Here is a 25415-nt window from a genome sequence, read left to right on the forward strand (position 1 = left end):
CCTTGCAGCCTCTCAGAACCCAAATTCTGTGGGGCTCAGCCTCTGCTCCCTGCACAGCACCCCCCTTCCCCTCGGCGACAGGGATCCAGGCACCGGGTCTGTACGCCCTTCTCCCTGTGGGACCCTGTCCTGCAGAAATGACTGGTGACAACCTGGCTTTGCTTCCAAGAGCAAAAAGAGATTCCAGTCCCTTTGGAAAGCATCCGCTCGAGTTGCACGATGAACACACGTGGGGAGAACCAGAGCCCCGTGTGATCAGGGCAGATGAGGTGTGTTCAAGTGGCCAAGCATGTCATGACCCCTCAATCAACGTTAAATTCCTTTCCCTGCTCTGAGGTAATACAGGGATTAGCTTCGTGTTTGAGATCTGTCTCCTGCCTGTCTTCACCCCCACCCACCACCCGCCAAATGAACTCAGGAACATACAAGACCTTACAGCAACGTGCTCCCCAGGGACCACTGCCTCCTGGGTTCAAAGCAGAACCACGCAGAGTGATGCGCCGGAGAAGGGGGATTCCAGAACAGTGGCCGGGGACAGACTGTCTCTCCCCACGCCCAGCTCAGTGGATACAAAAGGAGCCACGGTTGTTGGGAGTGACTCGGGCGGCACCAAGAACTCATTTTTCCAGGGATACTTGATTTATACACTTTCTCTGGGAACTGCTGAAATAGGGCGGGAGGGAGACAGAAGGGGAGAAAGTCATCGATGTGAGAGAGAAGCACAGGTTGCCTCTCCTATGCACCCAGCTGGGGACTAAACCCGCAACCCAGGTATGCGCCCTGACTGGGAATCGAACCTGCAACCTTCTGGTGTGTGGGATGATGCCCAACCCACTGAGCCATGCGGGCCAGGGCACCCCGTGAACTCTTTAAGGAAAAGAAAAAGTTTACTGCCCAAATTTTAAAATTCCTTTAAATGTTTAAATATCCATCCTCACAACCACAAAAACATCCATCTGCCCAATCTCTAATTTGTTATTAAAACCCGTGCTTGAATTGCCTAATCTTCCTGCCTTGGTGGGTGAAGAGTCCCATACTTATCTCTCGTGACTCATGGGTATGCTGTTGACTTTCAAACATTTAAAATATCAACCAACCTCTATTCACTCGACTGTTGCCTCAACCTAAAATCGAGAATTTAAATTCTCCAGTCCTACGAGGGCCGCACACATTGGAACACTCGGATGGTCTGAAACGCAGCTACACATCGGTCTCCTCGTGCGAAAACCAGAAAACCAACAGCTGCCTGGAATCGCGGGACAACCCGCACCCAGCCTTTCTCAGAGCCACAGACCCAAAGGGAAGCGCCGGCAACACCCTCGGGACTCGTCCTGCACCGGGAGCGGGCTGTACCTGGGGGTCCATTCTGAGGAAGGTGTGGGGCCCTCTGCTGCTCAAGGTCGATCTTTTAAAGGTCTTGCTGTGATAAAAATGATAGTAATTTTCCAGGCTTCCGATCTGCAAGACAAGAGGCAGGATGTCGTTTGTTAGTGCGGTCCCGCAAACAGCTGCAAAAACCCTCCATCCCACGGCCACCTTCTGGAACCTTCTCCGAGGGGGCCGTTCTGCTGCCAGAGAAAGCACCCCCGTCCAGCACGCCCCCCTCCCCCGCCCCGTGCTACCTCCGGCCTCTGCCCTGTGTTTATGAACTTGCAGGTGGATTTACATACTCCTTTTTGGGGTAAACAACATTAGGCAGGCCAGTGAATCACACGCTTGACCAAAGCTTCCCGTCAGCACCGGCGTGGCCAGATTTTTCAGGCAGGAAGGAGTGTTCATTTCGGGTCAAGCAGCCTTCAAGGAGCTCAGTCGGAGTCATGTCAGGTCTACACCAGAATATTCACTTGTAAACAAACCCCTGTCCTCTCCGCCCCACGGGGCGGGGGGGACTGGAATATCTAAGAATGAACACTCTCGGGCCAGGGCGAGGCGGAAGCCAAAGAAAACATGCGGAGCCATCTGCTCGGGAACCGTGCAGAGGTCAGACGAGAACAGTCAAACCCCCAGGGGTCCGGCCTTTCTCGGACCCGGGGCGGCGTGAGGGCTGGATGACTGACTCATAGGGAAGTCACGGGGGCCTCCCGGTTGGGGGACCCCTCCCGGTCCCTGCGACTTGCCCTCAGGTCAGATGTGAGCCATTTCTTGCTCAGTCACAGGTGGTCAAAAGTAGCCAGTGGGTCACTGTCCCAGCACGCAGGGCTTTGCAAATGCAGAGGGACCAAATGGTACCCAGACTTTCAAGTGGGCCTTTTCGGCTTCAACCCTCCTAATGTTTTTTTCCACCTTCTGACCAGAGGGTGAATTCGGGGCGAGCTGTCTTGCAGAGCAGGTCTACGCGGCGATCGCGGGCCTGGGTTTTGAGTCCGATGAGTCAGGCTCGAACCCTGGCCAGCCCCTTCATGACCAGTGGGCGTGCCCTCTAGGGTGAGAATGTTTCACCTGCCCAATCTCGACTGGCCCCTCGGACACGAGGAGAAGCCAAGTCTAAATAACTCAGCACACACTTTGCTGCCCTCACTCACTCACAGCCATTCTGTCCGCTATGACCAGACCCCACTAGATCCGACCGGGCCCGACAGAGACCTGGGGGGACGGGGCTGCTCTGGGCGGCCCTTTGCGCCTCTTTCCACAGGAAGATAAAGCAGGTGTGCCCAGAGAGGGCCCACCAGCCTCAAGATCTCCAAGTGCCTTCCTGAGGTAACAGGGCAAGATGGCAGGTTGGGGGGGTGCTCGCTCTTGGGTGGGGTCACTCATGACTGCCCTCTGGCCCTGACTCACAGATTGGAGGTTGGGAGAGAACAACAGAGGTGGCCCCACTTACAGATGGGAAGACTGAGGCCCAGGGAGGAGGTCATGCCCAACGTTATACTCCGAGCTCCCGATTCCAAACCAGCAACTTCCTCATCCTGCCCACAGGCAGCCTCGGACACCGAATGACATGCAGGTGCACAAAGTCGGATTGGGGATTATCGCTGTGTTTTTGGTACACTTCTAGGTCACACGGACGAGAGCTGGCATCATAGGACTAGACAGGAAAGTGCGGGCAGAGTCGGGACTTTTTAACTTCAAGGCACCCTTCTAAGTGAGGAAATATTCGTGTCCCGATTTGACATCTGCATTGATGGCAAGGTTGCTCCCGGTCCTGGCCATCTGGGGCTGCTGCCCGTCGTCCAGAGCCTGGGCAGCACTCAGGCCAGCCCTCAGGGCATCGCTGTGGTCATCACTGTGGTCATCGTCCACGGGCTCTGCCCGCCACCGCTCACGCCAGTATCCGAGCAGCCTGCCTTTACGCACTCAGGAGCGGTGACTTCAACGAGACCCTGCGGTCTGAGGGCCCTGGCCACCCCCTCGTCCTTCCTGTCCTTGACAAGGTCAGACATGCTCTCCCCTCACCCCCCGTCCTGCGAAGCTCTGCAGCCTTCCGGAACCTCAGGCTGCGGTTCATCAGCGAAGCTGACCCCTGGTCGGAGAGGTGGTCTTACTGAGTCACCACACACAACTGCACAAGTGCTTTTTCCTCTTTCTCACCCGTGGCATTTTCGGAGTTAGAGCCCATCTCTCGGCACGCCATCCGAGAGAGGGAGCGGTCGGCTGAAGCTGTGAGGCTCCTGTCTCTACTCTCCACCGACAGGTGCATGAAACCGGCAAGGCCACTAAAACACCGTGAGAAGCCTGGCTAAGTATTCTCTGCCCGCGCGTTGGAAGGAAAGACGTGCGAGAACCCACGGTGGTGAGCGCTGGGAGGGGTTCGCTAACTACCTCGGGAACAGCCGCACAGGGCAGCGTAGGGGGCGGGGCGAAAGTACGTTTAGAGTTGAAAGCGAAACGGAGTTGACTGTCGTATTATAATTTCTCAGTTATTGTAGTGTTTTTCCATACCAGCTACTGCAAACCTACTTTTGCCCCGCCCTGTATGGATGGTACAAAAGGGTAGAGATTGTCAGGAAAGAGCCCTGCCCCGTACCCGCCCCCTCCCCTGTGTCCCAGCCACCGAGGTCCCCGACTTCCACGGGGCGCTCCCGGTCCCGAGAAGGGGAGCTACACACCCTGTCCCAGGCAGCAGGCTAAGAGGTCCCATCTCACCATGACCTTACGAGGTCGATGTCAGGGTTAGCCTCATCTCGCAAGATGGGGAAACTGAGGCACAGGTGGTTAAGTCACTTGTCCAAGACCTCCTTTATCGTCAGTGGCACAGCCTGGATTTGAACTTGGAGATTACTGCATTTATTTACGTTATTTATTTTTAGAGAGGGGGAAGGGAGGGAGAGACACATCGATGTCAGAGGGGAACAGATCGGTTGCCTCTCACACACGCCCCAACCGGGGACTGAACCCACCACCCAGGCACGTGCCCTGACTGGAAATCGAACAGGCAGCCTTTCACTCTGCAGGACTCCGCCCAACCCCCTGAGCCGGGCGGGTCCGGGCCAGCGCTCCCATTCTTACCCATCGCACCTGCCTCTCTGACTCACCCACGGGGCTCGTGGCCGTGGGGGCTCCCGCTCCTCTGGTTCCCCGAGCTCAGGGGCAGGTGCTGCCCGCACGGCCACGGGTCTCGGCAGGTGCACGCTCGCCTTCGTTCCAGAGCAGAAACCATGAGGGACATTTACTGCGTCCCAGCCACTAACCTGTGCCGCTGTGTCTGCCAGTGTAGGCCTGGATGGATAGGTGTGTGTATTTACATGTGTGTGGGTGCCCTAGCGTGTGTATGTCTGGGTTCAGATGCGAGTGCATGGATGTGTGTCTGCATACAGCTGTGTGTGTGTGTGAGAGAGAGAGAGAGACAGACTCACAATTAAGCGGCTCTGCCAGGCACCCAGGCAAGTCTCTGGCTTTCTCTCCCATCCGGGGGGCACTCCCGGGTGGGAACCTCTGGGTCTGAGGCTCACCACCTTGGTCAGAACCGCCCAACAGCCTCGGCAAACCCTGTGGGGGCTGGGCTGCCCCTGCCCCCTCGGTCTGAGGCCCTGGCTGCCTCCTCGTCCTGCCGGCTCCAGAGAGCTGGGCTGCTGCTGGGCCTGTGGCTTCTGGAAACCTCTACCCCGGAGACGCTGAGCTGTCCCCAAGATCATGTCAGACCCCGAGGGGGCAGGCCCTTGCCAGAAGGCTGCCCCCCCCTCCTGCCCGGCCGATCTGCACTTGCCTTTCAGGCTCCCAGCATCACCAGCTTCTCTGGGAATGAGTCCCACACACACTGCTGAGGCCTTCGGGGCCGGGCCATACCCTGCCTTTGCCTCCTTATTCCTGGAGAGGACCTGGGGGGGGGGCAATAGCATCCCGTGGGCATGTCCCCATGTGACCTCACCACCCCTGGGTCGACATCACTTTGCTGCCCTCACCTCCTCCCCAGTCTGTCCTTCCTCCCGAGGAGTCTCTCATCTTGGTGAACAGCACCACTGCATCGTGTGTGTCCAGCACCACCAGACCCTCTGGAAGTGACCTCTTGCATGGTCTCCAAAGCTGGCTGCACCCCATCGCCCCCGCCCAGTGCAGGCAGCCCCATCGCCATGCTTACATCATGGGGGGACCTTCGCTGGCCTCCTAGTCCCTTCTGCACCACCACACGGCCCTGCCCAGCCCAGCTGCATGCCTCAACAGCACACTCAGAGGTCCCCACAGCCAGGCCCGGTTCCATCTGCATCGTCTCTGTTCTCCAAGGACGCTGCCGTGTGTGAGGGACCCACACCCCCGAGGTTGCTCGTGTCGGCCCCCTCCCACTAACAAGACAACCTCCCACCTCATTGTAAACCATCATCTTGGCCGTCACTGCCTCCAGGAAGCCCTCCTGGACTTCCCAAGCTCAGTTCTGCCCACACGTGGCAATGACAGCTCACGGCTTCCACGCTCCATCCAAAGGGCCCAGAACCCTTCATTCATGGCAGCCAATAGGCCTTGGTGAGGAAGTCTCTCCGGGGTCCCAGGTGGGGTCGAGTATAAAAACACTGCAACACCCAACTGGGAAGAGGCCAAAGCCAAGTGTGGCGGGGAGAAGCTTGGGCTGGGGAGTTTACGGGAAGAATCTGCCTGGTCGTGTCGGGTTTCTTTTTCCAGCAAATATGAGTGTAGTCGGCTTCAAACCACCCCTCCGCTTATGCAGGTCAGGTGTGAGGTTGGAGGGGTCACACCCCTGCCTTCCTGAGGGAAAAAAAACAGATGACATGGTGTTTTTTTCCTGCAGATCCCAGAGAACGGGGGAGGAAAGCCCCAATTCATTGATCACGTTCGATCTGTAGCAAAGTCACCGGTGAGCAGGCCGAACCCACCCCAAAGGACACGCGATCGCTGCAAGGGTCCTCGCCCCACCCTGGCCCACTCAACACCCCCCCCCCCCCCCGGAGGGTCTGGACCTCAGAGGCAGCTGTGAGTCTGTAAGCCCCGGAGCGGAGTCAGCAAGCTGGACTGCGGGGGGCGGGGCGGGGGGCTCAGCACACACTTGAGACAGCCCACAATAGCTCCACCCCTACCTCCGGGGCCAGCACAGTGAACCCTGCCTCGGGGGAGTAGCTGACACGCGCAGCTCCAACGGTCATAGTTCAAGGTCTCAGAAATGAATGGGCCGCAGATGAGGCATCTGACTGCAAAAAACCCTCCGCTTTCTCACACCCCCCCCCCCCCCGCCAGCCTGCCAGCATCAGAAACACGTTTTGACCGCTGTCTGCCGGCAGCCTCCACACCTTTCGGTCTGAGGGGCCACAGCTTTTGGGGACAAGTCTCTGAGCAAATGTCACAGGCGTCAGAGTTCAGTTATATAACGTTATTGATCCCAGTGGGTCTGCTTAAGAAAAACACAACTAATTAGAGCCTATAAAAAACCTACATGCCAAATTAATTCTGTCTTGCTCTGGTGACTTCCGCCTGAAGAAAGTTATAAATATATGGTGGACGGCCACTGAGCCTATATTTAACCAGCCCTGGGTTACTCAGTATTTATAATTAAGAAAGTCCAGAGAGAGAGAGAGAATGGACAGCTTGTCGTTATTTTTTTAAAGCATTAAAAAAAAAATTTAAACCCTGCTTCCCATTTTGGTCACATCTACACATAACAACATTCTGTTATTGCAATAATTATAATCCTGACCCGAGTTAAGATTATTGCACAATTTCCTAGTCTCCTAAATTTTCTTTCCTCAACACGTATTCACCCAAAGCATGCAATTAAGCTGCTCCAAGTCCTACAGATTCCTGAAAAAAAAAAAAAAAACCCTTTAATTTTTTTACTTAGTAAACTTCATTTTCTCTTCCCAGAAGCCGAATGGTCTGGCTTCTGATGGGGACATCTAATTTACCCGCCTGGCCTGGACCTATACTTGTCACGTCCACAGAGAGTCCTATAGAAAAGTCTACAATCTTTACTTGGAAGATCCTTGTTTTAAATCATTTACTGGTTAAAAGTTCCTCTCTGCTGTCTGGATTCAGTCACTTTACCAGGTTTCTAAACCCAATCCGTTTTGTATTCATTTTTTTAAAGATTTTTTATTTATTTGTCTTTAGAGGGGAAGGGAAGGAGAGAAGGAGAGAAATATCAATGTGTGGTTGCCTCTCGTGTGTCCCCTGCTGGGAACTGGCCTGCAACCCAGACATGTGCCCTGCCTGGGAATTGAACTGCGATCCTTTGGTTCGCAGGCTCGTGCTCAATCCACTGAGCCACACCAGCCAGGGCCATTTTGTATTCATTTTTGTTTCACTGTGATTGAAGAGTAAAGACTCCTTGTGGAAAAAAATCAGTACAAAAGCCACCGCATGGGGCAGAGCCTGGCTTCACGATCGTGGGACGGGGAGCAAAATGGAGATCTGGGGTGACCGAGAGCAGCTGGGGGTGTCTCTGCTGGGATGGGGTCCTGCGTGAGGGCGGCCCCCTCTGGGTGTCAGCACCCAGGCAGGGCCGGGAGGGTGTCCACATGGGGAGGCACAGACAGGCCACGCGGCAGACTGGCCCCCCACAGGGGGACTGATCACACGCGGTGACATCATCTGATACATCAGGGCAAAGGGAGTCTGATTTCTCACCGTCGGACAAGAAAGCGGCCGTGGAAGGGGGAACGTTTAGGAAGAACCCTGTGGCGCTGGACTGGAATTAGATTTCCTCGTGAATTCAGTTTCCAATACAGGTAGAGAAAAAAATGTGTGTGTACCCAGACAGACAGCCCCCCACTGGGCAGGCCTGTGGGCAGGGACACCCCGACAGCAGCCAGCCCACCCAGAGTCCAGGGCGTGGCTCCTGAATACCATGGGTCCCTGAAAGGACCCGGGGCTCCTGGGGGAAAGGGCTGACCTCTGGGTTAGGGCAGACTCCTGCCAGGGAGACCTCGATTCCACGTTTGGGCAGAGAGCAGGAAACAGCTCAAAAATTCTTGAAACGCAGGACGCAGGCGGCGGCCTGAAGGGCACCCACCCACCGGCCAAACTGGGGACAAGTCGCTCATCAAAACACAGAGTCGCTCGAGGAGCTTATAATCCACGAATGAAATAGGAAGCCATGAGTCCGTATAGATATAATCAATAATAAATTCCAAGTTTCATAGGAATAAGCTATTTTGACACAGTTTCAAAGTACCTCTCCACAAAATACTTACTAATTATAAAGGGGCAAAAAAGCAGCTTTACGGTGCGAATCCGGGCCAAAAAAAGTCCTTAGTCAAGGGATCGGCAGGAATGTCACCAGCCACAGGGACACAAAGCGTGGGCCACACGGTCAGATGCAGTCACAGCTCTACGCCACTCCCGAGAGAGTCCTGTCACATCTGTGCAGAGCCTGGACTGCATCCCTGCAAAGAGCGGACACGCCCGCACGGACAGCCGTGTCGCAAAACGACTGGCCCATCCTGTCAGGTGCCGAGGTCACCAAAGTCAGCAGGACGGTGGGGACCTGCTCCAGACCGGGGTGGGGGGGTGAAATGGGACTGGAAGACAGTGCTTGTCAAAGCCATATCGGAACCTGACTTTAGTTAAATTTCTGATATTTTGTTCATCGTGGATTTTAGGAGTTCGCTTATTTGATTTTATTTTTTTTATCCTTATTGATTTTAGAGAGAGGGGAAAGGAGGGAGGGGGAGAGAGAGAGAGAAACATCAAAGAGGAACCTTGATCGGTTGCCTCTCCTGCACCCCCGCCCTCCCCGGACCGAACCCACCACCCAGACACATGCCCTGACCAGGAACTGAACACGTGACCTTTTGGTTTACAGGACAATACTCCAACCAAGGGAGCCACACTGGCCAGGGCTCAAACATTTCTAAGAAAAAGAATGTCCTAATTATTACACAAGGAAGTAACCAGAATCCTCACCACTACATTTCCCAAATAAAGCTTAAACGTGTGTGGTCTAGAACCGAGACCAAACCCCCCCCCCCACCTCTCTGGGAACACCTCCTAACTCCACCTCAGAAATACTGGAGCTGCACGCTGGTTCTGAGTCACGGTGCCATCCCTCCCTGTCACATAAGCAGGACCCGTGAGGTCTTCGTAAAAGAGACAGAAAGCCCCAGGGGTGCATTTCGAGGGCAGACGACTCGGGCCAAAGGCCCCGCCCCTGGACTACACCCTCCCCAGCAAGCAGCGGATTGGATAACGGGAATGGGTTCACACCATGTGACCCCGCTGCCTGCTAATTAATTGCTCTGTGATATGTTTGATCTCCAGCTGCAAAAGATACCTCCCAGTGTTGACAGGGCCCCGGCAGGCACCCCGCAATGGGGAGTCCTGCAGGTCTCCGGACTCTTCTAGAGAAGCCGGCACGCCAATTCCACATGAGCGGTGCCAAGCTTTCAGTAATGGCGACTAATTTGAACACGTTCACCCCAGTGTGGGGCCTGCCCAAAACATGCCTGTGGGGGGCCAGCCTTCTTCTCAGAAAGCCTCACCTGGAAGACGGGAAGACTGCGTTAGGGCACGCCTAAAAGATCTGCTCTGAGCAACGAGCATGTCAGTTTGTGCATGGAGTGAAGCATGACCGTGACCTTGGGCACCAAGGGCTGGGCACAGCATACCGGGGCAGGGCAGTTACACTGTGGATCCAAGAACTGAGCACCCAGGAAACCAGGTCGGGGCGCAGGGGGCACTTTGTTCCTGCCGGCCCCTTCCAAGGCCCTGGCTGGTGTGGCTCAGTGGATTGAGCACCGGCCTCGGAACCAAAAGGTGCCTGGTTTGATTCCCAGTCAGGGCACATGCCTCAGCTTGCAAGCCAGGTCCCCAGTAGGGGGCACCAGAGAGGCAACCACACGTTGATGTTTCTCTCCCTCTCTGTCTCCCTCCCTTCCCCTCTCTCTAAAAATAAGTAAAATGTTTAAAAGAGAAAGGAAAGAAGGAAGGAAGGACGGACTGGACTGCAGTTCGGGGCTGCTTGACTGAGGAAGGTCTGGAGGCTACAAGGTCTGAAAAACATGAAAGGGATTATTGTCCCGGAAAACAAAATGTTTAAAGTGCAAACTTTAATATCTAAAAGGTTCTGACTTCAAAGCCGCTCTCCCAAGGGAAATTAAAATGTGCTTTAGAAATTAATCTTCAAAATTTTCCCTTTCAAAAAATAAATAGCTTTTATACCCAAAAGAAATCAGAGCAGAGACTCACCCAGATCTTTGCACACCCAATGTTCACGGCACCGTTATCCACAAGGGCCAAACCGTGGAAGCAAACCCAAGGCCCGTCAGTGGATGAATGGATAGGCACACGAGGTCCATTCATACAATCAACTATCATTCAGCCTTAAAAGGGAAGGGAATTCTGACACGGGCTGCGAGTGGTTGAACCTTGAGGACCTTGCGCTGCGTGAAAGAGCCACTCAGCACAGGACTAGTGCTGAGGTCGCTGTAGTGGCCACGTTCACGGAGACAGAGGTGGGGCGGTCGGGGTGGGGGCAGAGGCAGGTTCAGAGCGTTGGTGTGGGGAGACGGGGACTTTGTGGAGGCGACGGTGGCTGTTTCCCAACAGCGTGAAGGTGTTGACTGTCACTGAGATATATACCGAAAACACAGTTAGGACGGTCAATGTGGTTCGGTGTATTTTGCCACAAGAAATACAAAGTCTGTCTCCTCCACATTCTCTCTCTCTTGCCACCTTTCCCCAGACTGACTCGTCTCCCCGGTGTCAGCCGGGGTGTGGGGTCCTCAGCTCCGGGGGCGGTGGCTTTGGGAGGCCGGAGCCCGGAGGAGGAGAAGACGGGAACCAGCTCGAGCCATGCTGCCCGGCTGTAATTACCACGGGCTCCTGGCTCCAGGCACCTTGTCCCGCTCCTGTGCCCTTCTCTGTGATGTGGTTTCCCTCACAGAGAAAAAGGACACCCAGGAGGATATGACTGTCCCCTTAAAAATGGCCCGAGTTCACCTGACGCCCCCATCCCGGCTGCCTTTCACCCCGACGCCCATCCAGTGACAGAGCCTTGGACGGGGCTGTCCCCCCACCCCGACCAGCCGCCTGGGCTGGCCCCCCGGGGGCTCGCCCGACTGGGACAGACAGCCCGCATTTTCTGACGCTACGGAAAACACCAGCCCTCCCGCCTCAGTGCCCCCACCGAATAACGCCGATGACACACGGACGGAAAGGGACATGCACGCTGGCATCTGGCTTCTGTGACTCAACCCCAAGCTAGTTATGAAAAATGAAGAAGCCGCTGATGAGGCGGCTGCTATGACTTCACCAGAATGCAGCTGGAGGGACACCCTTTCCCGGCCGCAAAGCACATCTGGGTCTGGAAGGGAAAAACAGGGTTTTGTGCCACGGTTGTCCTGTTCGCCGCCCTACGCCGGCGGCATCTGACACTCTCTGTGCAGGCTGCTGCTTGCTGTGTGAAGGAGCCGGGGGGCCCAGGGGGGTGGGGGGTGGGCACCCGTCTCGGCCCCCTCCCCGGCCTGTCTACTGTCTGGGGGGAGAAGCTGCAACCGTTTTTCTCCAACTCTTTCGTGCTAACATCAGGGTGTGTGGAATGTTTGGCCATAAAACACTTCAACAGAAACTTCACATTCAAAGCAACACTTCAGAGGCAGTCGTTTGTCGGCGAGAAGTAATTGTTTGAAAGAGAAGCCGGAGAAAACATGGTCTCATTCTCTGCCCTCTCCCCTCTGCCCGGGATTCCCTGACTTGAGGCTACGCCAGCCTCCCGTGCACGGGGGGGCCACGGGGATGCCCACCCACGGGGCCCGGTTCTCCTGCAGTCACTTTCTGGCGTGTTCAATGCTAGCAGTACCCACTCGGATCTGAGCAGCTTTCTGAGCCAGGCACGGTGGTCGGTGTGGGGGGCGTGCAGCCAGGCTCACGCAGGCCCGGCACCTGCCTCCGGGGGAGGGTGGGGAGACTCTTAGCAGTGAGATGCACAGAGCGGGGGCGGGGAGCCCCAAAGGAAGGCCTTGTGCCCAGCTGGTGAGCCGATGGCAAACTAGAAGCCACAATGTACGGGAAAGCTTCCCAACATGACGGAGAGCCACGCTCTAAGGGACTGGGGTGCCAGTCTGGACAGAGCACGTTCCCTGCCAGGCTTCCAAGGGAAGACGGGGCCCGTCAGAGAGAGGAAGGGCACGGGAGCTGGGGGAGGTGGCGACAGAAGGACCCCAGGCATGGCCCTGGGGGGACACTCGGCGGGCACTCCAAGCACAGTCTTGGGCCTCGGAGCCAGACTGCCGGATCCAAATTCCAGCTCCCCCGTTTAACTGAAAAATCTCCAGGCAACTTCCTTAAAATCTCGAGGCCTCTATTTTCCTTCCCACTCAGTGGGGATGAAAGCACCCCCTGCCCAGTGGTTGCTGGGACGATAAATGATGCAAGACACCTGGGGAGGCCTGTATGGGGTCTGGTCCAGGGTGGTGATCTGTTTATTTTCAGGTAGGTTTTAAAAATATATATATATTGTTTCTTCAAGAATTGATATGCATCTTGCTTTTGGGTGAAATGAAGAATTGTACCCTGGCTGGTGTGGCTCAGTGAGTTCACTGAGCACAAGCCTACGGACCAAAGGGTTGCAGGTTCGATTCCCAGTCAGGGCAAGTGCCTGGGTTGTGGGCCTGGTCCCCAGTAGGGGGCACTCGAGAGGCAACCACACATGGATGTTTCTCTCCCTCTCTTTCTCCTTCCCTTCCCCTCTGTCTACAAACAAATAAATAACATCTTAAATTTTTAAAAAATGAACTGCAATTAGGCCCAGCGCAGCTCCAGAGAACAAGACTCCTTTGTCCTTTACTTTCAACTTTTAAAAAGTGTAGTTCTTTATCGGTGGTCTCTGTGGGGAAAATTATTCCACCTGGACAGAGTTGGAAAGGTCAGAGGGAACAGGGTCACCTTGCCAGCCAGGCCTGTGCCCGGGGGCAGGGGGTGTGGGAGCGGGAGCCGTCCTCTGCTGTGGACCCTCGGGAACACGCAGGCCTCCGGGTGGGCAGCCCTTCCCGCCCCCGCCGCCCGCCCGGGCACACAGGCTCCGTCCTCCCTGACCGCCCCCTTTGTGTCTCCAGGGCCCTGAGACTCACTGACTTCTCTCGCCCCTTTCATTTTTATCCACTCCTAAAACGAGCCTGCGGCAGACAATTGATCCCGGGCCAAAACATTTTTCGAAGCCCTCGACTTCCGATTCCGTGAAAACGAATTCACGCCTGATGGCGTCGCTCACGTTCGCAAGTCGGGAAAAGACAAGTCGGCCCCCGAGTGAGAGAGACGCGCTTTGGTCCGGAGAAATGCAGCTGACCGGAGCTGGGGTGGGGGGCTTCCAGCCCTCTCACTCACAGGTACAAAACAGCGTGTCCCCTCGAGAGAGGAATTGGGTCAGCGATTCTTGAGCTTGCAACGCCACGGCGATACGCCCATTCTCCCGGGGCTCACTGGCTCCACCCGTGACAGGGCTGCTGCGTGTCCCATCCCAGACAATAAGTGGCAATGTCATGCCACACCCCCCCACCTTCACCCTCTTACTCCCAGATGTTGCTGGGCGGGTGGGGGCAGGCTGAGGCAAAGGGACTGTCTGTCGCAAGCCCAGCAGGACACCAGCGGCTCTGTGGCCCCTTTCCCCTTTGTCCTACCTGTAGGGAAGGTGCCAGTTTTTCTGGTTTTTCAAGAGAAGCTAGGAATTGGAATTCCTAGCCAAAGTCCCCTAAGGGTGGAATGCTGATAAGGATCCCAAGTTCGAAGGCACAGTAAAGGTACTTCCTGGGCTGTCCTCTGAGCCTGGGCCACCCTGCGAGCTGGGCCCCTGCGGGGCCTGGGCGCAGCTGTGAGCAAGGCTCCGGGTGGTGTTCAGCCATCTTCAGACCGTCTCCCACCTCTGGGGACCATGTTCTACTCTGAATTCCCTACGGCGTACCCCCTCGACCTCTCCTTTTTGGGGCACCGATCCCAGCATCCCAGAGTCTGTTTTGCCCAAGGCCGCCCAGTTCTCAGGAGATCAGTTCCTTTCAAAGATTTCCGTTCTATTTCTCCCCAGGGACACCCACAGACACAGACTCGGTCAAGTGGTCGCTCGGATTCTCGGAGACGGGCCTGATCACAAAGCACCTCACCTCCGGCCTCGTTCTGCCCTGACTCCAGGCTCAGGCCGGCGGCTGTGGGTGTATCGCTACAGTTTCCACTGAATTCCTCCACATCCGCCCGACTTGGAGGATAAACCACATTGCCTTCTGAGTCATTCGACTCCCCTACACGGCCAGGTAATCTTCCCTGCAGAATTCTTCTGCGCTCCTGGCTGTCGGCAACCCACAGTTCTGCAGGCGGGGTTCTGCGCACGGTATTTGGGAATGCAGAGTGAATTCCTGATACGTGTGACAAAAAGGGGAAACCTTGAAAGCACGCTAGGTGGAAGAAGCCAGTCCCAAAAAGGCCACACGCTGTGTGTGACTTTATTATAGGCGTTGTCCCAAAGAGGTCTGTAGAGACAGGAAGTAGGTTAGTGGTGGCCTGGGGCAGAATGGGGGTGACCTCAAACGGGTACAGGGTTTCTGTCTGGGGTGATGAGATGCTCTGAAATTGATTATAGTGATGGTTATTCAACTCCATGAACGCGTTACAAAACACTGGATTGTACCCTTCAAATGGACACACCATCTGCTCTGTGAATTGTATTTTAATAAAATGGTTACTAGAAAAGAGAAGAGACTGATGCATATCATGATGTAAACGTTCACTACCAGTTGAATCAGACAACTATGCAAGTTAAATAATTTGCACACTGAAAAGTATCGCTTCCCACACTTGGAATTGACAAAGGCTGCAGCCCAGGATAAGGACACGCAGTCACCCCACCTCCCAGGGGGGAGTTTTAGCACATGTGCACCAGGCCTTACATCCCAGGCTGTTCTTAGCAGCCATGTTAGCAGTTTAAATCACACGCGGTCACTGTCTGGAGAAGGGACAGATAAATAAATATGTTGGGATGTCTTGGCCAATGGATACTATGTAGCAGTGAAAATAAACAAACCACAGCTAAGCTGTGGATGCAGCTACAATGTGGCCGACCCATAGAAACACAATGTTAATTGGGGGGGAAGCAAACCCCAGAACACAATGGCACAGTGTATCATTTTTCTAGAGCTCAAAGACAAAAGCGAGCAATGTATCGTCCCCACACACACCCCGTGGGCACAGTGGTTCCTTTGTGGGGCTGGAGAGGTGGCGGTAGGGTGGTGTCAAAGTAATTAAGCGACTGGGGCGCCCAGGCTCAGCAGCCTACACAAGCAACCCACACCTAAGCCTATAAATGCCTTAAGGTTAGGAAATCAAAACCTGAGCCTGACCAATCACAAAGGGCCAACCTGACGTCCCCAAATAAGGCAACTGCTGAAGCCTCAGCCAATCAGGTCTCTTCTGTGCCTTGCTCTGTGTCTCCCCTATAAAAGACTGGCTCTACTGGGCAGGTCTCCTAACTACTTCCTGTCTGGCGCTGCCCCATGCTAATCGATTTTTGCTCAAATGCTTAATATTTTCAATAAGCTTCAGTTTACCTTTTCATGGTGGTAAGGTAGAAGGTAAAACTGATACATGTCTAGTTTCTGGACTGGGCGGCAGCTCCCCAAGTTCCATTAGTATGCTTTTTATAACTATGGATAACATGTATGTTACAAGTAATACTTCATATGTATAAAGTAGCACATTTTAAAGAACACAGAGGAGACATGCGTGTGGAGCCAGCTCTGGTTTCACCATTTCTGATCTGGAATAAGTCACTTAACCACTCTGGGCCTCAGTTTCCCCCTCTGTTCCAGGGGGACAGGCAGATGTCTCCGCTTCACAGGGCGGCTGTAAGGAGTGAATGAGATCAGGCACTTAGCGCAGTTTGTGGTCCAGCAAGAGTTCACCGAGTTTGTCAATGTTATTGTCATCATCATCATCGTCGCCATCACCATCCTCATCTTTCTTATCATCATCATCTTCATCCTTATCATCATCGTCATCTTCAGTCTCACCATCCTCATCCTCATTATGGTCCCCCTATCTCCATCTCACCTTTATCGCCGCCATCCTCACTGGATCCCTTTGGAAAGTGAAAGCGGCTCCCAGCGCCCCGCCCCCTAATATCACTGTCACCCTCCCAGACAACCCGCCACATTCTGCTGGTAAGTGGTTACTGGTGCAGGCGTCTCCCTTCCTGGAGAGCGAGTCCCGAGACCGGCTGGCCTGTCTGCAAGCCCTGTGCATTCCCTGCCGCAGCTAGGTCAGAGCCTGACCCACCGTGACTTGCGGCTTAATCTGAGCAGCTTTAACAGACAGTTTCTCTCTTCTGATTCCACAGGACTTTGTCTTCCCACTCTCCTTCCTGATCCACCTGTCAGACTGTGGAAGCAGACTGCAGTCACTGTGATGTGTGGGTGGCCAATCTGACCCTCTATTTCCAACCCTTTCCCCTCTGCCCACCTCTTCTATGAAGGTTACGGAATCTAAAAGTCTCGATTTCTCTGACTCCCTTGCAGCTAGCATAACCACAGACATAGTTCCGCCTTATGGGAAGTCAGCATAATACCCTGGGAAAGGTGGCCCTTCCCGAATGCAAAAGGAAAGACCTCCACTCTCCTCCTACCTTTCGCTCCCTAGCTCTGTGTCCCTGCCTGGAACTTGGACATGAGGCCTGAAGGTACACTAGGCACCATGTTGGAGGGCCCGTCTATGCAAGAATGATGAGCCCCACTTTGTTCAAGCCACCATCTCCTGATTTTGCAACGGAAAATGCATTTCTGGATGCTCTCTGACAAAGCTCTGAAATTTGGGGGCACAGGGTGTATTCCCCAGCCAAAACAGAAACCATGCCAAAACAGAAACACTCTCAGGGGAGGACCTTTCAGATGCCTGGTTAAAATGGAATTGCAGCAATTCGATCCTTTCAGAGGTCACCTCTCCCACCAGCAGGGAGACCGCACCGACTAGTTGATCCATTTGCAGACAAAGCCCAGCATTCCACGGCTTCTCCAGAATCCAGTTCAGAACCAGCCTGGCCAGAGAGGAGGGAAGGAGGCTGTAGCAGGTTGTAGTCAGTGGGTACAGACACCCGCCCCACCCTCCTGGGCCCTGGGCCAGCGGTCAGGGTGTGGACCATTGTCAGGCGTCCACATGGAGGGCCCGCACGGAGTGTCTGTCAGCCAGAGACCCCTCCCATCCGCATGGGTAAAGTTACTGAGAAGTTTAAGTCCACACTGTAACACAACAGCCAGATGGGGGCGCTTTAGAGGGAGTGGTTATCTCATCCCTACTTCCCCGACGAATGTGCCCTGCGAACACCCAGAGACACTAAGTGGCCTGCCAGCTGTGGACTAACTGGAACACAAAGGCATCAAGATTAGGACCCAGCTCTCGGGGTTCTGAAGTCTGTGTTCTGCCACACTGGCTGTGCCCGTCAGTCACCCGATCGAAACGGTCCTATAAAGGGAGAACATGGGTCACGCGCCATGGGGAGCGTTGGTCATTCTGGGAAGTGTGTACAAGAAGAAAACCACCCACCTCCTGCCCCGCCGTTCCCGGAGAGCCCCACCCATTCCGAGTCTCGCTCATTTAATTAAGAGAGTCAGCGGCTCTGTGTGAGTGCAGACCAACAAAAGTTTGGGGGGGCGAGAGGAAGGGGGAACACCCAGCATCCAGGCACATGGTTTTCTTCGGGGAATAAGGGCCGACATGCTGCCCATTATAATTAACCGGCAAAGCACATTGCACCCAGCTGCCCCAGGCCCCTCTTGGCTGAGTTCTGGTGACAGAATATTCCTTTATAAGCATCGCTCTCGGCTCCCAGAGGCCCGTGTAGGCTAACCAAAATGCAAAGTTTTACTGAATGCAGAGTTTTGTTTTCTTTTATCCTTAAGGGAGGATCCTTAACGAATTAATTCCAAGCAAGAGAGTCCTCTTTTGCTTCGGTGGTGGTAGGCATGAGTCTGGCTAAGGACGGCGAGTCCCGAGGGCTGCTGGGAGAAGTTCCCGGACTGACCCGTGAATTGCCAGGCTTGGCAGTGGACGTCCGGCTTCGTAAACCGGGGCTCGTGGCCTCTTTCTCACCCAGCTCAGCCTCTCCCATCTGAAACTTTTCACATCAGCTACTCTTTTTCCCAAAGAGACAAAAGGTGGAGAGAAAGCAGGGGTTTCGAATCTCCTTCACGACTCCTCTCTCTAGCTTGGAACGCCTACTTTAAAAATGGTGCATTAAAAAAAACAATAGCGCTCTCTCCTAGTCTGACCGCAATGCTTGACATTGAAAAGACATGTTTTCCCCTCCCGTTTGGTACTAATAATCAGCATGATGATGAGAATAATATTGTGAGCACTGATAGGCACCCGGTATCTACTTTGGGCCTGCTATCATTCCAAGCGTTCGACTGTTGGAAGTGCTAATGACTTGGATGCCTCAGTAGGACGAGCTGAGAGACAGTGAGCTTACGTTATTGGCAGTCACTGCCTTAATTCGTCAGACTTTTTCATCTTCAAAGGTCATTCTGTGGCTTTCCCTGGGAGCGTGTTTTTAAATTCTTTCAGAAATCCTCATTCATTGATCCACTCGTTCATTTTCGAGCATTCATTTGGGCCCAGCTTTTCTAAACAAAGTGGCTATTTACCTTGTATCTTGTCCCATCTCCGTGTTACCTCAGGGATCAGAAGTCCCTAGTTTAGAAGAACCATAAGTAGAAGGCGTAAAATAGATGGGGAGAGATTAAAAAAAAAATGGTTCAGGAAGCGGAGGACGCAAAGGACTTGCATGGATAACCCATGGACATGAACTAAGCGGGGGACGCTGGGGGCTGGCAGGGGAGGGCAGAGTGGGGAGAAAGGGGAAAAAATAGGGAAAACTGTAATAGCATAATCAATAAAAACTACTTAAAAAATAAAAAAGAAAAGAAATCCCTAATTTCACCTTCAGGAAGTGAGGCACTGTACCGACCGCCAGAACGCGGCAGGCCAATTATGCCAATTTACATATTTTATCCTATTTAACACGTTTTATTTGGCCAACTCCTCTTAAAGCCCATTAAACATTTCATTAGTTTTATTTCCTTTTCCGGCGAGGACATTTTATTTATTTGTCTCTATAATGCAATTAGCGTAATCGCTGGCTTCGCCTCCCCCTTGACTCAGCGTAACTCTGTCCCCTTTTTGTTACGAAATATTTTATGTTTCTCTCCTAAAACAAGCCCTTATTTTCAGGCTTTCCCGACCCAGTGCGTCCCACGATGATTTTCAGAAAAATGTCACATCTCCCCCCCCCCACCACTGACTCCAATCATCTCACCATCGTTCCCTACTTCAGCTTCACTTTTATTCTGCAGTACGTTCCAAATTTCAGATCCCTCCGGCGTTCATTTTAATAGAATTAGGAGAATCTATAAAGAAAAGCAGCTTCGTAGAATAATGCTTTCATTCTTCTCCCCTCTCCCTACCCCCTACACTTCTCGCCCTAACTTTACCAGGAGGCGAGGTTCTTCCTCACGGAGGCTGATGCTGTGACTTCCCAGCCTCTGGGCCGGGGCGCCCATCTGTGAGGACCCGGGACAGGCCAGTTGCTGGTCCCACGCTCCTGTTCCACAGAGCCAGGGAGGCTGAAAATTCTATAAAAAGTCAAAAATTTAAATCTGGAACTAGGAGTCCAAGGCACAGCAAGACCCAGAGGGTAATTAGCAGGCAGGCGAGCCAGACTGTTACCCCCGCCCCCCGGTAGGGGTGCGGGTGCTGGGCTTCCGTGGGCCGGGCTGGGCCGGCAGTTCTGACGCTGGGGGACTCCACACACTCACATTTACTGGTAGGTTTCTCCCCGGGGCCAAATCTTGGGGAGCCGGGCTAATCCTCTCAGGTGCCGAGTGACCCCAGAACACACCTTATAAAAAGCACATGCCCCCGAGCCCCGGTTCCAGGGGGGCTTCTTTGATGACATCACCGGCCCCATTAAATCCCTGGGCTTCAAATCCCCATATCTGGACACACAGGCACGATTATGTCTCCAGGGACAGCGGGGGGCGGGGGTTCCCCCGAGTCTCTCCTGGCCCCGCCCCAACCCTAAGAAGCTTTTAAATCTTCAAACGTACAGTGAAGTTGAAAGACGTGGACGGCGGACACTCTCATACGTGGCCCCTCGGCTCTGCTGCTGACCACCTCGCACATTCTCCTCCCTCTGTCCCTCTGTCAATCCTTCTTACGTCTGGAACATTCCAAAATCAACTGCAGTCTCAGCGTGCTCCCCTCTAGATGCTTCAACATACCCTTTATCGTTATAAAAGGAGAGTTCGAGATTTGCTCATAGAATTCCCCTCCTGAAGGAGAATTTACATAGGATAAAATGAGGAAATGTTACTTATACGCCTGTAGAGGCTTCTTTAAAAAATCTATTTATTTATGTTTAGACGGGGGTGGGAAGGGAGAAAGAGGGGAGAGAAACATCAGTGTGAGACAGAAACATCGATGGCCTGCCTCCTGCATGCACCCTGACTGGGGATCGAACTAGCAACCTTTGGCTTTGCAGGACGGCACCCAGCCCACAAGCCCCACCAGTCAGGGCTGTACCTGCTGAGTCTGGATGAGCGCAGACGCCGGCGTAACCACACCCCCACCAAGTTTCAGAACACAGGCATCACGCCGGACACTTCCCCCAGGTGCATCGCTGTCACCCCCCACCCCACAGATTAGCTTTTTTTATTCTACCACAGGCCGGTTTTGCCTGTTCCAGAACTTTCTATAAATGAATAGCTCTGTTCTAGAAGGCCCCTCTCACCCTGTATTAACTAATGTCTGAGATTCAGCCACACAGTTGTACATGCCGGTGTCTCTTCCTCCTCGGTGCCCAATAAACGACACGTGCGTTGAGTGAATACGTCATATCTGTTCATTCATTCTCCCATTGATGAACCTCAGAGACTCCGAAAGTGGTAATCAACCAGCTGAACAAACCCCCCCAAAACCTCCATCATCTTCTGGGGGAAAAAAGGCCAAACAGAGGTGAACCCCAGACTGCTGAGAAACCAGCAGGGGACAGGTGACGTGCTCCGATCCATAGGAGCCCTGGTGGGTTTGAATCTCTCATCAGAGCGCCTCGGGGGGGCCCCCCTCCCCCCCGGAAAGCCACAGGGAGGCCTGGTCCCAGCCGTCAACGCGTCATCTTTTGCTGTGAAAGGCTGGTGCAGAGGTCAAACTGCGCTCGAAGCTAACGAACCTCCCAGAAAAGACCTCAGGACGAAGGCCCATCATTTAGAGTGGACTGGGCAGGTTTGGTGAGAGGGCCCCTCCCTCCCGGCTGCAGCCGCTGACCCTCCCGGTCTCCGCGCGTCATGTGCCCGGGTTACGTGCGGAAACACAGCTCTGCCTTGAGACTTGCCTTCTAATGCACGCAGCCTGGCCAGGCGGTTCAGATAAAACACAGGCACCAAGGGAAAAAAGCAGCAGCAAATACACAAAGTCCCTCGGCCTTGGGGGACAAAGATCTCTCAGTGTCACTGAAAGACGTCCCCGAGGAGGTCAGTGTGCCAAACAGACCCAGGGAGGAGGCACAGCCCAAGTACAACATGCAGCGAGTGACCAGCTCGGGACAGGAACCGGTTGCAGGGAAGTAAAACCAACTTCGAGTAGGACAAACAAACTGCCTTGCAGATACAGGGTTCTCTGCAGTTCGTTGAACTCCTGACTCAAGCAAGCAGAAACCTGGCCAGGGCTCTTTGTCAGTGAGAATCAAGCTAGGGAATGGAAAGATTCTCCTGGTTTTGAAAATGTACTTAACTGCCCTGGCCGGGTGGCTCCGTTGGTTGGAGGGTCTCCCTGTACAGCGGAAGGGTCCTGTGTTTGATCCCCGGGCAGGGCACATAGCTGGGTTGCAAGTTCAATCCCAGGTCGGGGCATGTACGGGAGGCAACTGATCAATGTTTCTCTACCTCTCCCTTCCTCGCTCTAAAATCAATAAACATATCCTTGAGCGAGGATTAAAAAAGAAAGAAAGAAAATGGGCTTTGTTGGAACAGGGATGCTGCTAAGATACAGCTTATTGTTATGTGGGGTGGTTAGTCCCGCCCCCGGCCAACAGGTGCCCCGTGAAGGTGGTCTAAGCATTTCACTTGTGTCTAAAGACTATTTAGTAAGAGATGGAATCAGTTTGGTTTTACAATGTCCCTGGCGCAGCCAGACAGCACAGAAAGGTAGAAAACCACGTTCCTTAGAGAAGGGAGGGGAGGGGAGGGGAGGGGAGGGGAGGGGAGGGGAGGGGAGGGGAGGGGAGGGGAGGGGAGGGGAGGGGAGGGGAGGGGAGGGGAGGGGAGGGGAGGGGAGGGGAGGGGAGGGGAGGGGAGGGAGGGGAGGGGAGGGGAGGGGAGGGGAGGGGAGGGGAGGGGAGGGGAGGGGAGGGGAGGGGAGGGGAGGGGAGGGGAGGACAAACTAACAAGTTTATTTTATAGAAGGACCCCAAACCCTACAGGGACACAGAGCAGCCATTCCCACAAACGGGTGTGGGTCTTGAACGGGTACCGTTGTGGTACAGAAACTTGTTTAAGCCACTGAAGCAGATCTCGCTTCTGGCTCGGGGCTAATCATGGCATATCCTGCAAACGAGAAATTAAGAGATATGCGTAAGAAGACTGGTAATGAGCTCAGTCACGAACCATTACTTTGATAGGGGGAAAGAAACAAGGTTCCTTTTTACAGAAATTAGGTTTGATCGCGAGGAACACAAACAGGGGTTTTTGTTTAAGCTGAGGAAACTGGCAGAAGACGTGTGTCCGGCCGAGTGCAAGGGCGGCCAGAAATGGACTTGTTTTTCCATGTTAAAAATCTGTCCCCAGAGAGACGCGCCTAAATAAACTCTGAGTGGGACAAGGAGGCACGGAGCCAGACACGCGGGGTCTGACAGAGACGAAGCCACACGCCTCTGCCGTGACTGGCCGAGAGGGCGCTCGGGACGCCAAGACTGGCATGGGGGCAGACGTCACCGGGTTCACAGCCAGCCTGATCCGACTGTGCAATTCATTCCTTGCATAGTGTCAGGCTTTGCACCAGCACCAATAAAACTGGCTGAATAAGGAAGTGGCAGAGACATTTCTTTACCCTCTAATCGACAACAGGGAGTTTGCTGAGCTCTTTAAAAAAAAAAATTGATCTGAGATAGAGCAAGAGAGGGGCAGAGGAGAGAAACATCGATGCAAGAGAGAAACACCGATTGGTCGCCTACCAGGGATCAAAGCCACCACCCAGGCACGTGCCTTGACCGGGAATCAAACCTGTGACCTTTCGGTGCATGTGATGATGTTCTAAGCAAGTGAGCCACCTCGGCCAGGGCTGACCTCTTAACATGCCCAGGACTTTTCTGTCTCTCCTTGTCTTTTCTGTGCTGGCTCTTCTCCCTTCTCTGCCCTGCCCTGTGTGCCTCCAGACAACCCTCCCTGGGTGACAAGTCCAGAGGGTTCGGCCAATGGGGAACACCAGACAGAGGCTGCAACCTCCATCTTCCCGGCTCCCGTGGGCTCAGCCCGAGGTGGGTAGCAGCTCCCACCACAGCGGGTCCCCCGATGCCTCAACACCCTTTTGGGGTCCTTTATCCCCACTCACGGCTCCATAAGTAGCCTTTTCATGGGTGTCTGCCTACCTGAGCCATCAAGGGGTGCTGTTTCCTGAAGGGATGCAAACCGTTACACTCAATCTCGTACCTGTCGACACACTGCACCCACTTCTTCTTCCTCTGTCTACGAAAAGTCCTGTGGCCCCTTCAAGGTCTGGCTCCGATGCCACTGGTCACAAAGCCTTCCTTGAACTCTGCAGGAGACATCAGCCCCAATCTCCTCCATTCTCCTAAAGCATTTGGAGTCCACCTCTATTTCTCTTGCCAGAGTTACTCAACGTTCTTGCCGGCTGGAGGTTCCCTGCCTTCTTCATCTCTGAATCACAACGAGGACCAGCCTCCTGCAGCTGCGCACACACACGGCACTGCAAATTTTCCTTCAGAAAACAAGCAGGCACACCAGCTCTCTGGACGGTGCCCAGAGAAAAGTGACAGGAGAGATGCATGCAATATACTTACAAGAAAAGATGACTGTGCCAGGCACAGAGACAGCACCTACAAATGATTGCGATAAAAGACAACCCAACTGAAAAATGGGACTTCTGGTCAAGATGGCGGCACAGGCAAACATGGCTCCCCTCTTTGCACAGCCACAACTAAATTACAACTAGAATATAGAACCACCATCGCTCAGAACCAACAGCAATCGAGTTGAATGGGAGTCTGACAACTACGGAATTAAAGAAACCACATCCATCCAGACTGGCAGGAGGGGTGCAGACACAGAATAGGCTGGTCCTGCATACACATGTGGTGGATAAAAACTTGGGGGGGATATCCTGGGAGCAAGGAGTCCCAGCCCCACACCAGACCCCAAACCCAGGCTTCCAGTGCCAGGAAGGTAAGTCCCCGCGACTTCTGGCTGCAAAAACCAGCAGGGATTGAGTTGGTGGGAGAAACTACTGGTACCCCAAGCACTTCCTTTTAAAGAACTCACACACAGACTCACCTACTCACACTCACTCCCCCTGAGCTCCTATACCAGGGTAGCAGCTTGAAAGGCACCAGTGGTACACAGGGAGAGACTGAAGTGTCTGGCATCGAGGCAAGCAGAGGCCGTTGTCCCTTTCCTAAACCCTCCCCTCACAGGCCGGCAAGCTGGTGCCATACCTGAGACTCCATCAACCTGGCTAACACTGTTTGACCCACCTTGGAGATCCCCAGACTCCGCTCCACCCAACTTACGGGCCCACCCAAGTTGCTTTGCCATATGAATGGCTGGGTCTTGGCTCCTGCTCACCCCACCTCTCACAACCCTCCTCCACAAGCCCCCCAAACACCACTATCACCGGTCTCACACAAAGCAGCACCCCGCCCCACCAGGAACCCCCCCCCCTCCTATCCCCACAGAGGACAAGGTGGGGCACAACCAGCCCTACCCTCCCCCCACCTCCCCAACCAAGGCTCAACGAAAAGAGGAGGGTGTACTGAGCCCCCGCTAAAGGTGTACTTC

At 54.1% G+C, this 25415-nt stretch overlaps 1 protein-coding gene across 3 annotated transcripts in view; it reads right to left on the minus strand.

The window, feature by feature from the left end:
- Positions 1-25415, minus strand: part of PCSK6 (proprotein convertase subtilisin/kexin type 6) — a 130380-nt gene that overhangs the window by 91512 nt on the left and 13453 nt on the right. For all 3 annotated transcript variants that reach the window (XM_053658979.1, XM_037145910.2, XM_053658980.1), the window contains exon 2: positions 1354-1458. In XM_053658979.1, coding sequence (XP_053514954.1) covers positions 1354-1458 — 105 coding nt within the window. The remainder of the gene's footprint in view (positions 1-1353; positions 1459-25415) is intronic.

This window comes from Artibeus jamaicensis, unplaced genomic scaffold (genome assembly GCF_021234435.1).
Source record: "Artibeus jamaicensis isolate MK-2021 breed Jamaican fruit bat unplaced genomic scaffold, CSHL_Jam_final scaffold_612, whole genome shotgun sequence".
NCBI lineage: Eukaryota > Metazoa > Chordata > Mammalia > Chiroptera > Phyllostomidae > Artibeus > Artibeus jamaicensis.